Source organism: Salvia splendens, chromosome 6 (assembly GCF_004379255.2).
Source record: "Salvia splendens isolate huo1 chromosome 6, SspV2, whole genome shotgun sequence".
Lineage (NCBI taxonomy): Eukaryota > Viridiplantae > Streptophyta > Magnoliopsida > Lamiales > Lamiaceae > Salvia > Salvia splendens.
In genome coordinates, this window is record NC_056037.1 from 19,812,043 (window position 1) to 19,826,520 (window position 14,478).

Consider the following 14,478-nt stretch of genomic DNA (forward strand, 5'->3'; position numbering starts at 1 on the left):
CGATGGTTGGGACATGATTCCAAAAGACCCATGTATCTTGCCCAATAATCGCTCAAGGGTTCATCATACCCTTGCTTCACATTAGTTATTTCCCTTTTCAGCGCGCTTGTCTTTGATGACGGGAAAAACTCGCCTAGGAATGCTGACTTGAAATCGGCCCAAGTCTCAATGGAGTTGGGGGGCAGGCGCATGAACCAGGTGTTGGCTTCCCCCTTGAGCACAAATGGCAAGGCCTTCAACCTATAATCATCCTCATTCGCTTCTGCTGGTCTCCTCTGCGCCCTACAAATTTTACAAAACTCATGCAGAAACTCATACGGCCCTTCATAGCTCTTCCCACAGTATGTAGGCAGAATCGCGATCACATGAGGCTTCACATCGCAGGCGGTTTGCCCTGGAGTGACGACTATGGCTTGCGATGGTTCTCCCTCGGTATGCTCGTTAAGGGTACCGATCTCTGGATCCTCATCTCCGTTGGCGGCCATCTGAACTGGAATGCCTTCCAACAGTGGTATCTCCTCTGGTATTGGTCCTTCTATGTTGTATTGCTCTTCGTCGCTACTCGAACCTAAGTCAGATAAAGCCGTCGACAACCCGGATCGAGTGGTTACGAGTATCGATCCTCGCTGAAGTATCTTCGGCCTCCACTGGTCAGGAGCCGAACTGCTTCTCATAAACTGAAAAGAAAAGAAAAAAAGAAAGGTTATGCACAGTATATACACTGAAGTATCACTCACAGTAATTGCAAATAACGCTATCCATCCCCGGCAACGGCGCCATTTGAAAGGACCTGGGTGCGTAGGTGTCGTTCAAGCAAGGATATATCCTACTGATCAGGATAGAGATCCTAACTAACCTAGACCTTGGTTTCAAAGATTCCTCAACCCACTTCTACTGATCAGTATAGTGGTGGTAAGGGTCGAATCCCACAGAGATGGTGCGTTCTTAAACTACCGCGGTGACAATTGGAAGATTTGGTTAGCTACCACGCTTGGGTTGAGTTTCTACCTAGGCTGGAACTTAAAGGAGGTGTTCTACTGGTCAGACGGTAAGGAAAACATTTGGAATGTAACTGTGTACGTGGAATGGGGAGACAATTTTGTAACAGAAAATATTTGGAAGGTACGGGTTTCTATTTTGGGCTAAACAGAATATTCAGAGTGTAGTGGAAGTTTGATGACTAGGCTGACAGGGCTTAACTAAAAGTGAAGGACAAAAGCAAAAGCATCTCGAAACGTAAGTGGTCCCCTCCAATTGAAATAGACATCATCTTCTTCAACAAACACTTCCAAAATTCAGATAACAATTCCAGATTCAACACGGAAAACTCAGATTAACAACTCACAAACACAGATCCAAAACTAAGAAATCAAATCTGAAATCAAACACTGAAACTGGACTTCTGCATACTGGTCAACATGAAAGAACGATTCAGAAATTAAAACTAAGCTTTGCATGCAACGATCTACTTTCCGATCAAACAGTACTTGTTTATCTATCCTAAAGAAATTTGTTACGTAAACGGAATTGAGAGATTCAGCACTTTAAACACCGAGAAACTTTAGATCTAAGCTAACTAGGCAAGGGAAATAAAGAAACACCACAATAAACGAAACGGAAATCAACTTCATAGCATAAACACGTTCGGATCTTCAACAAAGTACTTCAAAAGCAGAAAGTATCCAAAGGCAAACAAAATCCAACGTAAGGAAAGCGAGAAATTTAAAACTACGAAAGCAATGTAAAAGTGTTTTGCCACTCCGGGCGATGAGACTCTAAACTACGATCTTGCTGGCTGGAATGGACGATGACTGGAATTCTGGGAACATCTGAACGTCAAGTGATCATGGCTACGGCGAGGCAAGAAGCGGGACACGGCTGAAAGACTGAAACTACCGAGAAAACTTTCTACCTAAAGATGGTGGTGAATGAGTGAATGTGTGTCCCTCTCTCTCCAATTTGGCTTCCTTTTATAGGGAGGCTACCCTTGATTTTAGGGTAAATCCTCGTTGCAATTTGACTTCTTTGCCCTTAATTGTGGGTAATCCGTCCCAGCTATCCGTCTTCTCCATCTCAAGCCGTTTTAGCACGAATACTGATCAGTATGAGATCATGCTGGCGCCTCCTTCACCTGAACATTCCGAAACTTCCCTACTAGCTAGAATGCTTAACCTCCACACTTTAAACAACTGTTTTGCAAATATAATCAATTAAGCACATCATACTGACCCGTAACCAAGGCCTAGAATACGACTTATCATCCATCCATAGTCACTCACCACCTTTTCACTCCATCTCCAAAACCTTAGGCCGCTAGCTGAAGGGGAATTCCAGCTGACGTAGCCAGCCAAGCAACAGTTTCGCAATGTTCAGGAGTTTAAGCATTTCATTTCACCGTTAACATTCCCATTTCAGTACTAGTTCTTGTTATTGTTTAGATTCCAGCTTCCCGTAGTTTAAACTTGTAGTTGATCTTGTTCTCGTTGTTAAATCGTACATTAAATCTTTTTGTTGTTTTGCATTTCGATCTTACTTTTGTTCAAGTCACTAAGTTGTTTTGTTCGGTTCATATTTCGTCATTTCGTGTTTAAGTTTTGACGATTACTTAGTTTTTGCCTGGATTCGAGTAGATCTAATGTTTTCTTACGTGTATGAATGTTTTTTCGGTTACATTGCATGATTTCAAGGTTGTTCTCTTTCCGAAACCCTTGTTAGTTGGTTAGTTTACGTAGATCTAGGTCAATATCATTTCCGTTTGAGTTTTCTTCGAGTCCGCTATTGCATTTACATTTTCGAGCTTTAAGATTCATCCACGGAAGTTGTTGATTTCTGTTTAGTTTAGCTTGATGAAGAAGAAAATGTCCAGATCAAGAGCGCGTCAAAAAATATGTTTAAAGCTTTTTGTACTGGTTGCTTTTTAGCTTTTCTACATCTAGGTTGTTAGTTAGCCAGTGGTCTCCTGTTGCTTTTATCTTTTGTCTAGTCCTTTTTTCAGTAAGTTTCTTCCGGTCGTTTTTAATCCATGTGCACTGGTAGTTAATTTTCTCGCATTTTCGCATATCATGTCACATCATGATGCATTTTGACTCACACTCGACCTCTTGGTCAGTTTATGTACAACACTTGTTTTATTTCAGTCCACCACAGTTTAGGCAAACCAACCCTTCCAAGATGTCATCGCAAGTGTACACGTCATCTCTATCTCTATGGGATCGATCATTACTCCACTATACTAGCCAGTAGAGGTGGGTTGGGGTTTTGATAAACATGGTTTAGGCACAGACCCGACGGCAAGACTAGGTGTAGGTACCCTCCTGACTAGTTGAAGCATACACGCGTTAAAAAGAATACATAAAACCTTGCACATATTAAAGAAAAAGTGGAGAACAAGAGATTAAATAGAGTAAAGACCGTTCATCTCCTCTAAGTTCTAGGCAAGGAAATCTTATCTAAGTTCTAGGTAAGGAAATTGAAGAAAGGTGTGGAAATTGAAATTGTTGTCTTGTGTGTTGATTTGCGCTGAACAACTTCTTTAATTATTATCTTGGGCGTATTGATTTGGGCAAAGACCGTTCCTCTCCTCTAAGTTCTTGGCCTTTTTTTCTTTATTCCGGTCCAAACCCAAAATAAGTTCAGGGCGGGGTCGGGTTAGAGGTATCGATCATATGGTCGACGGCATGTCGAAAGTTCAAATGTAGTATAATTTTTGGTATTATGGGATCGACGGTGGGGTCAGCGACCCCATCTCTATCCGTCATTGGCACATGTGTTGTTGGGTATGCTAATTTGATTGTTCCAAAGTTGTAGGCCAAAATTTCATCATTTGTGTGGTCTATTGTTGTTAAGTGAAATTATGCCCACCAAGTGTTTTTGATTTATCCTATTGACCTAAAACCTTTCTTTCATATATCTATTGGCTTCTAGAACTAGTGATTACTTGTCTGGTGGGTATATCTTGTTAGTGAATTGTGTTACCCTTATGGATTAATATATTTGAGAGCAAGTGAGGAAGAGTATCCTAGTCACCAAATTTCTAAGCCCTCCGAGTGACATTGGGTGTGCGTTTGGGAGAAACAGGATATACATTAACGGAAGTGACTCTTCACTAAATTCTCCATTCTCGGGTATATGTATTGTTTATGTTACTAACAGAGGGGACTTATCCCTAGTTTTGTACATTTTGCTTTATAGATACATCAAGATCGGTTCGTATGCCGGTCTACAATTGAGGAGGTGTTGGCCACCTTGACAAATAAGGTGGACAAGATAAATTGGAGTACGTCCACAATGCAAGCTAGTACCTCTACCATACTTATAGATAGTGTTGCTTTAAACAAGCAAGCTCATCTAAAGAACACTACTTCGAGTTGGAAGGATAAACTAAGATACCATGATGATGGACTTGATAAGGGGAGTAGAAGGGACTGAGTTCCAAAGTTCAATGGAGAGCCTCACTCTAGTAGGGTGAAAAATCATGATCGTTCTATAGTGTATGAGTGGTTAATAGGGGAGAAAATCTCAAGCAATGCAAAGAAGAGCTCTAACTCCCACATGGTGCGGTGACACAAGGCGAAAAGCCATCACACCAAAGAAGGTATACCTATATCATCCTATTTGTCTCATGAAGGTCCTGTTGGAGTTGTCATCAAATTTCATTCCTTTAAAGAGCTTGATTCAAAGTAGTGAAAGAAGTAGTCTATACTTCAAGTGTGACAATGTTGACAACGTTGGCAATTAGGATGAAAAGGAGTCCATGACCAAACATGAAGAAGAAATGCACCATATGGTGTGTCTATAGTAGAAGCCAACTACGAGTGCAAGCCAATAAAAGCCCTTCAAGTCTCAAGTATTGAACCGAAGCCACATGAGGTTGCTAGAGCATATGGTTACTCAAGGAATGAGCGAGTGAAAGAAAAAAAATATAAAGTTTGCGAAAAGGTTAATTGTGAGATGCAAAAACCAAGAGAGAATGGTGGGGGTGAGTGTGAATCAAAGCTATCAAGAGAGAAAATCACAAGATTGTGAGAAAGAAATGTTACTTCTTAGATTCTAAAGTCAACCTTGGGAGGGCTCTAAATTACCCTATCATTTTTGCTGTTGGTGAGGAGAATGACCCTTATTTCACTAACTCTTATGACTCGTTTGTCCTCATTGATGACTTTATGATGCAGGAATTAGAAGGATTGAGATGTGAACTCCAAGTCGTGGATGCACCGAGTAACTTCTTATTGGTAATGAGCTTATAGAAGCCATGTCAAGTTGAATCACCCCTTGGCCAAGGTTCAAGTAGAAAACTTTGAATTGTGATAATAACTCAATGAAACATGTTAATGTGATTAGTTCTCAAATGCTCATTTGTGTTGATAGACTTCTCACTTGTGGTTTATTTGACATGTGAAATTATAAACTTGGATCATTGCTTGCTAAGTCTAATTTAAAATGCTCATTGTTTTCTATGGTGATCGTATCGTGATAAAAAGCATTCACAATAGGGGCGTTGATATGCCGTTGTGCCATTGGCGTCTTTTGGAGGAGATGCGCCGACAGACGGCGCTCGGCAGACACAGCAAGGACGGGTAGTGCCGGACGTCGATCGCCGCACTATCAATGCTCATCCGATCGGTGTATATTCATTTTTTAAAATTAATTAAACCTACAAAATACCCTAATCCCATTTCATTTTCCACCCAATTTTCTCACTTCTCTATTCCACACCCAATTTTCTTCTCTCTAAAAATTGGCATTCGGTGGTGAGGACCCAATAGATGAGCTCATTTCACAAGCCTTGTGGGATGAGACAAACCGCCAATCGAAACGACACAAGCAGGAAGAGTTGGAGCTGACGGTCCCTTAACTAATTCGGCATCGGCATACAATCAACCACGACCACATTGGGGCTACCAAACGGCTATTTATGGACTACTTTAATGACGAGCTGTGGTGGGGGCCCGTGTTTTTTCGTAGGCATTTCAGAATGCATCGATATCTTTTTGTGCACATTGTTCAGACGTTGTCGGCGTGTTACTTGTACATCCAGCAGCAGTCTGATGCCAGCGGTAGGCCCGGACTATCGCCGCTACAGAAGTACATTGCTGCAATTAGGCAGTTGGCTTATGGAGGACCGTCTGACATGTTCGATAAGTATCTTCACATCGGCGACACGACTGGCCGCGAATGTCCGAAGGAATTTTGTAAGGGCATCATCAAGACGTTTAGCTCCACATATCTTCGGAAGTCTACCCATGCCGACTCCAAGTACCTGCTTGATTTACACGGGAGGGTGCACGGCTTTCCTAGAAAGTTGTGCAGTGTAGATTGTTTGCATTGGGAATGGAAGCAATGTTTGACCGCTTGGAAAGGCCAGTTCACGGCCGAGTTCAAAGGAAAGTACCCGAAGATGATCCTCGAAGCCGTTTCTAACCGCGACTGTGGATTTAGCATGCGTAATTCGACGTAGTCGGGTCTAACAACAACATCAACGTTCTACAATTGTCACCCTTTTTCAATGACCAATGCAGGGGTGTCGGCTCGACCATCAATTTCGAAGCCAACGACAACCATCATAATATGGCCTACTATTTGGCTGATGGGATATACCCCATGTGGCCCGTATTTTTTAAGGCAGTCATATGCCCAATAGAGCCGAATAGAGCTTACTTTGCGAAATGACAAGATGTTGCATAGAAGGATGTGGAGCGGGCATTTGGTACGCGATGGGTGATACGCTTAAATTTTTCACTGTTTTAAGGCCATTATTTGGTCCCTTTTGAGTGTCAAAGATACATTACATGTCCATTATTTGCATATTTTATCTATTTTGGTATTTTAACGTGTTTTGTGATAAATGTGCAAAATAAAGCCTAAAAAGATACTCCCTCCGTCCCCGATTAATTGTCATTCTTTGACCGGGCACGAGTTTTAAGAAATGTAAAGAAAAGTTGGTTGAAAAAGTTAGTGGAATGTGGGACCCATTTTTTTATATTGGTTTTATAATAAAATGTGAGTGAAGTGAGTTAGTGGAATGTGGGACCTACTTACCATTTATGGTAAAAAAATGAAGTGTGACAATTATTGAGGGACGGACCGAAATGGAAAAGAGTGACAATTAATCGGGGACAGAGGGAGTAGCTAAAAGTCGAAGTTGGAAATCTGGAGTATTCTAGGAGTCCAGCGTTTCGCTGCAACACAGCCAGCTACCGCTGGCCGTCAACGACAGCTGAACAAGTAGCTGTCCGCTTCAGAAAAGTTGAGCTGAAAAGAGGAACACGCCCAGCGACCGCTGGGTCGTGACCGCTCCCGGAGATCCATAAGCTACAGGATGATTGCCAGCGACCGTTGTTCAAGAGACAGAAGCTACGAATCACTCGCTAGCGACCGCTGAACAAAGTGCAGCGCCCCGCTGGGGAAACGCGGCACACAGAATTAACCTACTTTCTCTCTAAGATTTACCATAATGTGTTGCATATTTGTCACAATTATGGGACACGAAAATATGGCTATAAATACCCCCTCAAGTTTCATCAAAGAGATCTTCTTTTGGCTACATAATTCCAGAGAATAATATTTGAGAGTTCTACTTTGTTCATCAAGTTCAAGGGTTTTGAAGAAGGATTCAAGAGAATATCAAGGTTACAAGGATTCAACCTTTGGGTTTTATTACTTTAGTTCTTATGTTTTCTTTGTTTTCCCTAAAAATTATGTCTTTAGATTATTCAATTATGCGTAACTAAATTCATAGAATTCTAGGGATGTGTTAGTAACGACTTTAGTTATATAATTCCTTTTTATTTAATCTCCGTTTTGTTCATTACTTCGCTTCTATTCTAAGTGTTGGATAATTGCTTCACGTTTGAGTGACACATTCTATGATGATTTATTGACTTGCTACATAATCTTGAGAGGAGGTTGGCGAGTTAGAAGAGCTTAGTTGACACTACAATTAGCTTACTTTAAAACGACACTGTTAATTGAGAGTGAGGATATCTTGAGAGTCTACTTGAGCTTTTAGGAGTTACAAATCTAGGATTGACGCCCCTAGTGTCTGTAATGTACTTTGTGCCGCATGGGCAATACTTATGTGACACTTTCTGGTGAAGTATGAACTGTGCTAGAGTGTTGTAGTTGGAATTTGTATAACCATAACTGTGAAAGCACATCCATGGAATTCCCTTATCTCATTTGTTTTCTCTTTGTGTGTTATCTACAATCGTTGTTTACTTTTGTTTCTACAAGTTTGTATTTTCAAAAATTCAAAACCTTTTGTTTTTCCAAATTGTAGAAGAAGCTTATTAGAAGATAGGCAATTTGTGATCATTTTCCATGTGTTCGATATCCGGTACTAACCTTTAGCTATACTATATATACCATGTATACTTGCAGGATTATTTAGTGCTAATTGCTTATGATATTAAATTTATATGTGTATTATAGTTCGGTTGTACTTCACGTGCTCCTTACTTGGTAGTACAAGTTTTATTATTTGATAATAAGATTTTCTTAGTGATGGGGCCATGTATTCAATAGGCATAATCCACGTGGTGATGTGAAAGCTAGACGATATAGACCTTAAAATCCTTAGTAAGCCTAGTCCGTCTTCTAGAACTATGATATTTGATTTGGGCTTACTCGATTTTGTAGGTATGATTGGTCGGGATTTGAGGATGAATCCTTCAAAAGAAAGAGGGAATGATGTGAATCCAAGTGTTCAAACAATACAACATCATCGAGAGTCATGGATTGATGGGAATCTGAGAAGAGGGTGAAGACATGACAAGAAGCTAAGGCAGAGCTTGGGTCTAATTCAAACAGTACCTTGGACACCTCAATCGATGCCCGAATAAGAAAGTTATTGACATTTTATGAAGAATGCACAAAGCAGTACAAACCCAACGAACCCATAAGAGTATTTAGTTTACTTTCTCTTATGTTTTTGATTGAATCTTTTGTATTGAACTTGGGTTTCACCACGAACATGAGTAGCTAAATACATATTGTAGAATTCCTGGTGAAGATGCATTAATTTCATAAGTTTATATTCGATTGATTTCTCCTTTACCTTGCTCTTATTGTTGTTTGGATTATTTCTTGTGTTTTCTTCATTCAATAGATTAGCTACCCCTTGAATGTGTTAGAGTTAATTAAATTAATCAAGAGATGAAATAATTAACATAGAAATCAGATTAATCTACACTTTAAACAATAGAACTCAAGAGAGTTCAGGCTTTACGTGAGGTCATTGGTTTTAGTTGTTTTTGGGAGTTAGATGTTATAGATTTAAAGGGGACTTTGATCCTAACTTCTAATGTATGGATTTCTCACCTCGGGAGGGGGTTTTATCTACTTTCGTGATCGACCTAATAGCTCTAGAGACACTAAAAGGTAAGCTAGCTAGGAATTGTGCATCGGATCGTTGAATTCTACATTTTCTCCATATCATCACATCTTATTATTATTTTCTTGTTCTTGTTTTCTTAGTTGTTAGAACAAAAACCTTCCTTTGACTTATCTAGATAGTAGTAGTTAAAGTTGGTCTGTTGTAGTAGTTAGGTTGATACAAATAGTCTATGTAAGATGTTATTCTTATTTTCCATCAAAGCAATAATCTAATATACTCGTGGGTAGTTTTTGTAGTAAAATATAATTGAGTCAAACACGATCTTCTCTCTATAATAATTATATCATCATTGTTAACAAGAAATTTATTGCTAATACTTATTTTTGGTTATTACTTTATTTCAACATTAATTTTAAATTTTAAAAATTTGTCATTTAATGAACTAAGAATGCAATTATGAATAAAAATAAACTGAAGTAATTAATTAATAAAAAATAAATATTGGAGTGTTAGAGCATCTGCAACGGTGGACGGACGGCGTCCGTCCGTGCCAGCAGCACGGAGGAGGTCGTCCGCCGCTGTGCTCGCGCCGCTGGCACAGCGCTGCTCGATGCATCGAGCACGTCTGTGCCAGCGAGCAGCTGACGTGGCGTGCTACGATTGGGCAACGACATAGCCGTTGCCTTTGAATATTTTTTTTAATTCTGTATTTAATTATAAAAACCGATTAAAAAAATATTTTCCAAATTCCAAAAATATGGCCGTTTTTTTACCTGTTTTTTCTGTATTTATTTTATTTTTTTCCCTAAAATCATCTATAAATACACACATTCATCATCCATTTATCACATCAAATCATCTCTCATTCATCTCCCATTCATAATTTTCATACAATATATCATCACCTTCATCTCTCACTCAAAACCTCAAATGGATTTCACCCATCTTATGGCGGAAGCGGAGCGCGAAGAACAAGAATACTACGAACAACATCGTGCCGCTTATGAAGCATATGTCGCAGAGAATACCCCCGCTCCTCCTCCTCAACGAACTAGATCAACTCGCCGCTACATCCATCGTGACTGGGAGGGAGCCCACGAAAGGCTCGTTGCCGACTATTTTGCCGACCAGCCGCGGTTTCCGGCAGATTACTTCAGGCGCTGTTTTCGCATGTCAAAGCGATTGTTTATGCGAATTGTCAACACATTGTCCGCACGTGTTGAATTCTTCCAAACAGGTCCAGATGTAGTCGACCGGCAAAGTATCACGCCAACTCGCTACTGGGCAAATGGCCGACCTCTTCGACGAGTATTTGCATGTCGGTGAGTCCACTGGAATCCTTTGTCTAAAATTTTTTTGCGAGGGCGTTCGTACAACTTTCGGTGATGAATTCCTTCGGGTACCCACCACCGATGATTGCCAACAGTTGCTTCGTCTTCACGAATCAGTCCATGGCTTTTCCGGAATGCTTGGCAGCATTGACTGCATGCATTGGAGGTGGAAGAATTGCCCAACTGCTTGGAGGGGGCAACACGTAAGCGGGCACAAAGGCGGTGGTCCAACACTTATCCTTGAGGCGGTCGCCGACTACCGCCTATGGACTTGGCATGCATATTTCGACGTTACCGAATCCAACAACGACTTGAACGTGCTCTATTCTTCACCACTCTTCAATGATGTGATAAATGGTGTAGCACCGGCGATCGACTTCACCATTAACGGAAATACATACCACATGGGTTACAATCTCGCCGATGGTATCTACCCAAGGTGGCTGACTTTCGTGAAGACGCTCAGCAACCCGCAAGACCCGAGACGAGTTCTTTTAGCGCAGCGTCAAGAGTACGCGCGGAAAGACGTCGAAAGAGCCTTTGGGGTCCTTCAAGCCCGATTCAACATTGTGAAGGCTCCGGCTCGGCTCTGGTACGTGAATAATATCGCCGACATCATGTACACGTGTATTATCTTACACAACATGATTATAGCCAACGAATGACCGAGGACGGCTAGCTTCTACGATGAGGATGAAGCCGGAAGCTCAACCGCGAGGTCTCCCCCATGCCGAGGTCGGCATACGACGGTGGGGGAGAGGCTCGAAACAAGGAACACAATGCGCGATACCCGAACCCACATTGAGCCACAAGAAGACTTAATCAAACACATGTGGGTGAAATTCGGCAACGAGTAGTGGTTTTTTTTTAATTTTACGAATTTAATTATGTAATTTTTAATTTTTAGGATTTTAATTATGTAATTTTTAATTTTTAGGATTTTAATTATGTTTTTTTTTATTTTATTTGTAATTTGTAATATTATTTCGGTTATTTAATGAATTTTAATATTATGGAAATGTTTTTATTTAATTGAATTTTAAATTGAATTGTGCTCGTCCTTGCTGAAGAGCACAACTGTGGGTATTGTGCTATTGCCGAAGAGCAAGAAGAAAAAGTGGGGCCGGGCCCACAACCGTGCTCGCTGGCAAGAGCACGGTTGTGCTCTTGGGATATACGAATCTGGAGAGATAATCAAAGTATAACTAATATTAAGTGTATAACAAGAGAACAAATCCCAGCCGTTAGATCAAAACGATCTAGTTCACTATAGGGGCGTTTTAGTTTACAGTATGAATTTGAAAAAAAGGAGTTAATCAAAACACTATTAGAGCATCCACATCCGTGCTCTTGCTAACGAGCACAGATGTGGGCCCGGTCCCACTTTTACTCCCTGCTCTTAGGCAAGAGCACAACACCCACATCCGTGCTCTTCCGCAAGGACAAGCTCAAGGGTCCCACCATTCTATTATTCAATTTAAATAAAAATTCCACAAAATTAAAATGCATTAAAAATACCCGGAATAATATTACAAATTACAAAAAAGTTAAAAATTACATAATTAAAATACCAAAAATTAAAAATTACATAATTAAAATCCTAAAAATTAAAAATTACATAATTAAACACCTAAAAAATAAAATTACCCCCGTGGATGACTATTCATCCGGCTCTATCCCCAATGTTCTTTGGAGACCTTGTATCATCGCCACATGCGATCGAAGTTGCTCAGGGGTCATAGTTGACCTATCGGCCAAATTGAGTTAGGCCAAAATCCCCCACAACGAGTTGGTGGGGGTTGAGGTGGCACATAGGGAGCGGGAGCGGGGGCGGATAGAATCGTGGCGCGACGGCGGTTGGCCGCCGCCTTCTTCCTTCCTTGCGGCCGGCGTTGGGAATTGCTCGGGCCGGCGTCGGGGCTACCCAAGTTAGCTCCGGCAAGTTGGCTAGCCATATCCTCAGAGCCGGCGTCGGATAGGGATACCGACCTCGACCGTTTGGAGGAGGAGCTAGAGGAGGATGATACATCTCCTCTATACTTCGGATGCGTCCGCGTCTCCTGCCAAATGTTGAGGTACTTGAACGGCTTGTAGTTCATGGATTGGTAGGTCGCCAAGGCGGAACTGATGATATCAAGCTCGCTCCGGCCGCTCCCCGCCGACTGCTCTTCGTGGAAGTAATACCCCTGGAACTTTTTGATTTCTTCGTTGGCTCTGTATATGGCATTGCGCACCTGATAATGTTCCTTGTGAGGGATCCTTCCATGTGCCCAAGAAATACCCAAACTAGTGTTTGATTCCAATTTTTAGTTAAGATAAACAAAGATAAGTTGAGCTAGCCACAAAAACTAGGCTCAAAATGGATTTTGATGGAGAGAAAAGAGGTGAGAAGAAAGTGTAAAGAGGGAGGAATCCTCTTTGGGAACCTATGACCTCCCTCAAAAAGATGAAGGCAATCCTAGGCTACTTTCACCCAAAGCAAATACTCCATTGGCTCCACATTCATGACTACACAACCATAAATGCATACATATACTTGATCTAGGCTATTAAACATAAACCAAACAACCTAACATGTAGGAATTTGGATAAAAATCTCACAAGGGAGATGCTCTCAAAGGAGTCTTTATAATTTCATTCATCAAAGTCCGCAAATAAATGTCTCACAAATGGTATTTATAGCTAGGGTTGGAAACCCAAGAAAAGGGCCCAAAATAAGTGAAAAAATTGGCCAAAACAGTGCCGACACCCGACCGGGCGTTTAGAACACGACAAATCACCCGATCGGGCGAACTTTCTGCCTCAATTCTTAAAATCGGACAAAAATGCCCGATCGGGCATTTTCAACATCTCAAAACGCCCGGTCGCACTTTCTCTCTGGAGTCATCCGCTCTTCAGCGCGCGCTTTTCGTAAATTGGCCATAACTCTCTCCACTGAACTCCGATCGAGGCGTGGAACATACTCACGCGACCCTCTTTCAAAGACAAAGACATCGGTTTCCTTGAAAGAAAATTTGGACGTCATTTGATTTGTCAGATCACTGCTTGAATCAGACCCCAGCTACATCTTAGCTCCTTGTCATGGCCTTTTCATCGTTCTTGGACCCCAATCTACCCAAGGCTCATGCAGTACGAGTAACTCTTGAGGCTCGGAACTTGTGGTCGTATCATCCTATCCTTCTTTAGAAAGGATTTGTCCTCAAATCCGAGCGTTCTTCTTTCCTATCATCCTTGGGAGGCCATCATTGGACCCCAATCAACCCACGGCTCACGTCTTCGGAGTGACTCTTGATGCCCGGCATACGTGGTCATATCATCCTCCTCTCCTTGAAAATGATTTGTCCTCAAATCCCGCCCGCGCGTACCTACAAGAGTGAACATGAACCAATCAAGTATCATGGTACGATAAAAGGGATTAAGACCACCACAACATCCAAAATATGGTATCACGCCAATAAGGTGGGTATAATCATGCACAAAACCAAACAGCAAACTAACATATTCATGCTTCATCAATTCAAGACCATGTAACAAGAAGTATGAGAACATAAATTCATAAATTCTTTCATGTCCAAAGCACAACCATATGAAGAAAAGTCTTTAGCAAGGTTTCCATAAATTATTACCACTCCATTGATTGGGTTAATTGATGCATAATAGAAACCAAACATAAGCCAATTCATCACATTCTCAATTCCATTGTCGTGGATGATTCTAACATGCATAGCAATATGATCAAATGAGCCAATCTCATTCAAGAATACAGAACATTTATTCCTCTTACCAATCGACAAATGTAGGTTTTCATGCAAA

The 14,478-nt window shown here is 41.1% G+C and overlaps 1 protein-coding gene across 1 annotated transcript; it reads left to right on the forward strand.

Moving 5' to 3' along the window:
- Nucleotides 1-5,974: 5,974 nt before the first annotated feature.
- LOC121808941 lies at nucleotides 5,975-6,457 on the forward strand. Its single transcript, XM_042209497.1, has one exon. The coding sequence runs from the start codon at nucleotides 5,975-5,977 to the stop codon at nucleotides 6,455-6,457; it is 483 nt and encodes a 160-aa protein (XP_042065431.1).
- Nucleotides 6,458-14,478: the final 8,021 nt, after the last annotated feature.

Excerpts from the sequence above, each read along its gene's own strand:
- LOC121808941 (XM_042209497.1), top strand. The coding sequence starts at position 5,975 with ATGCATCGATATCTTTTTGTGCACATTGTTCAGACGTTGTCGGCGTGT.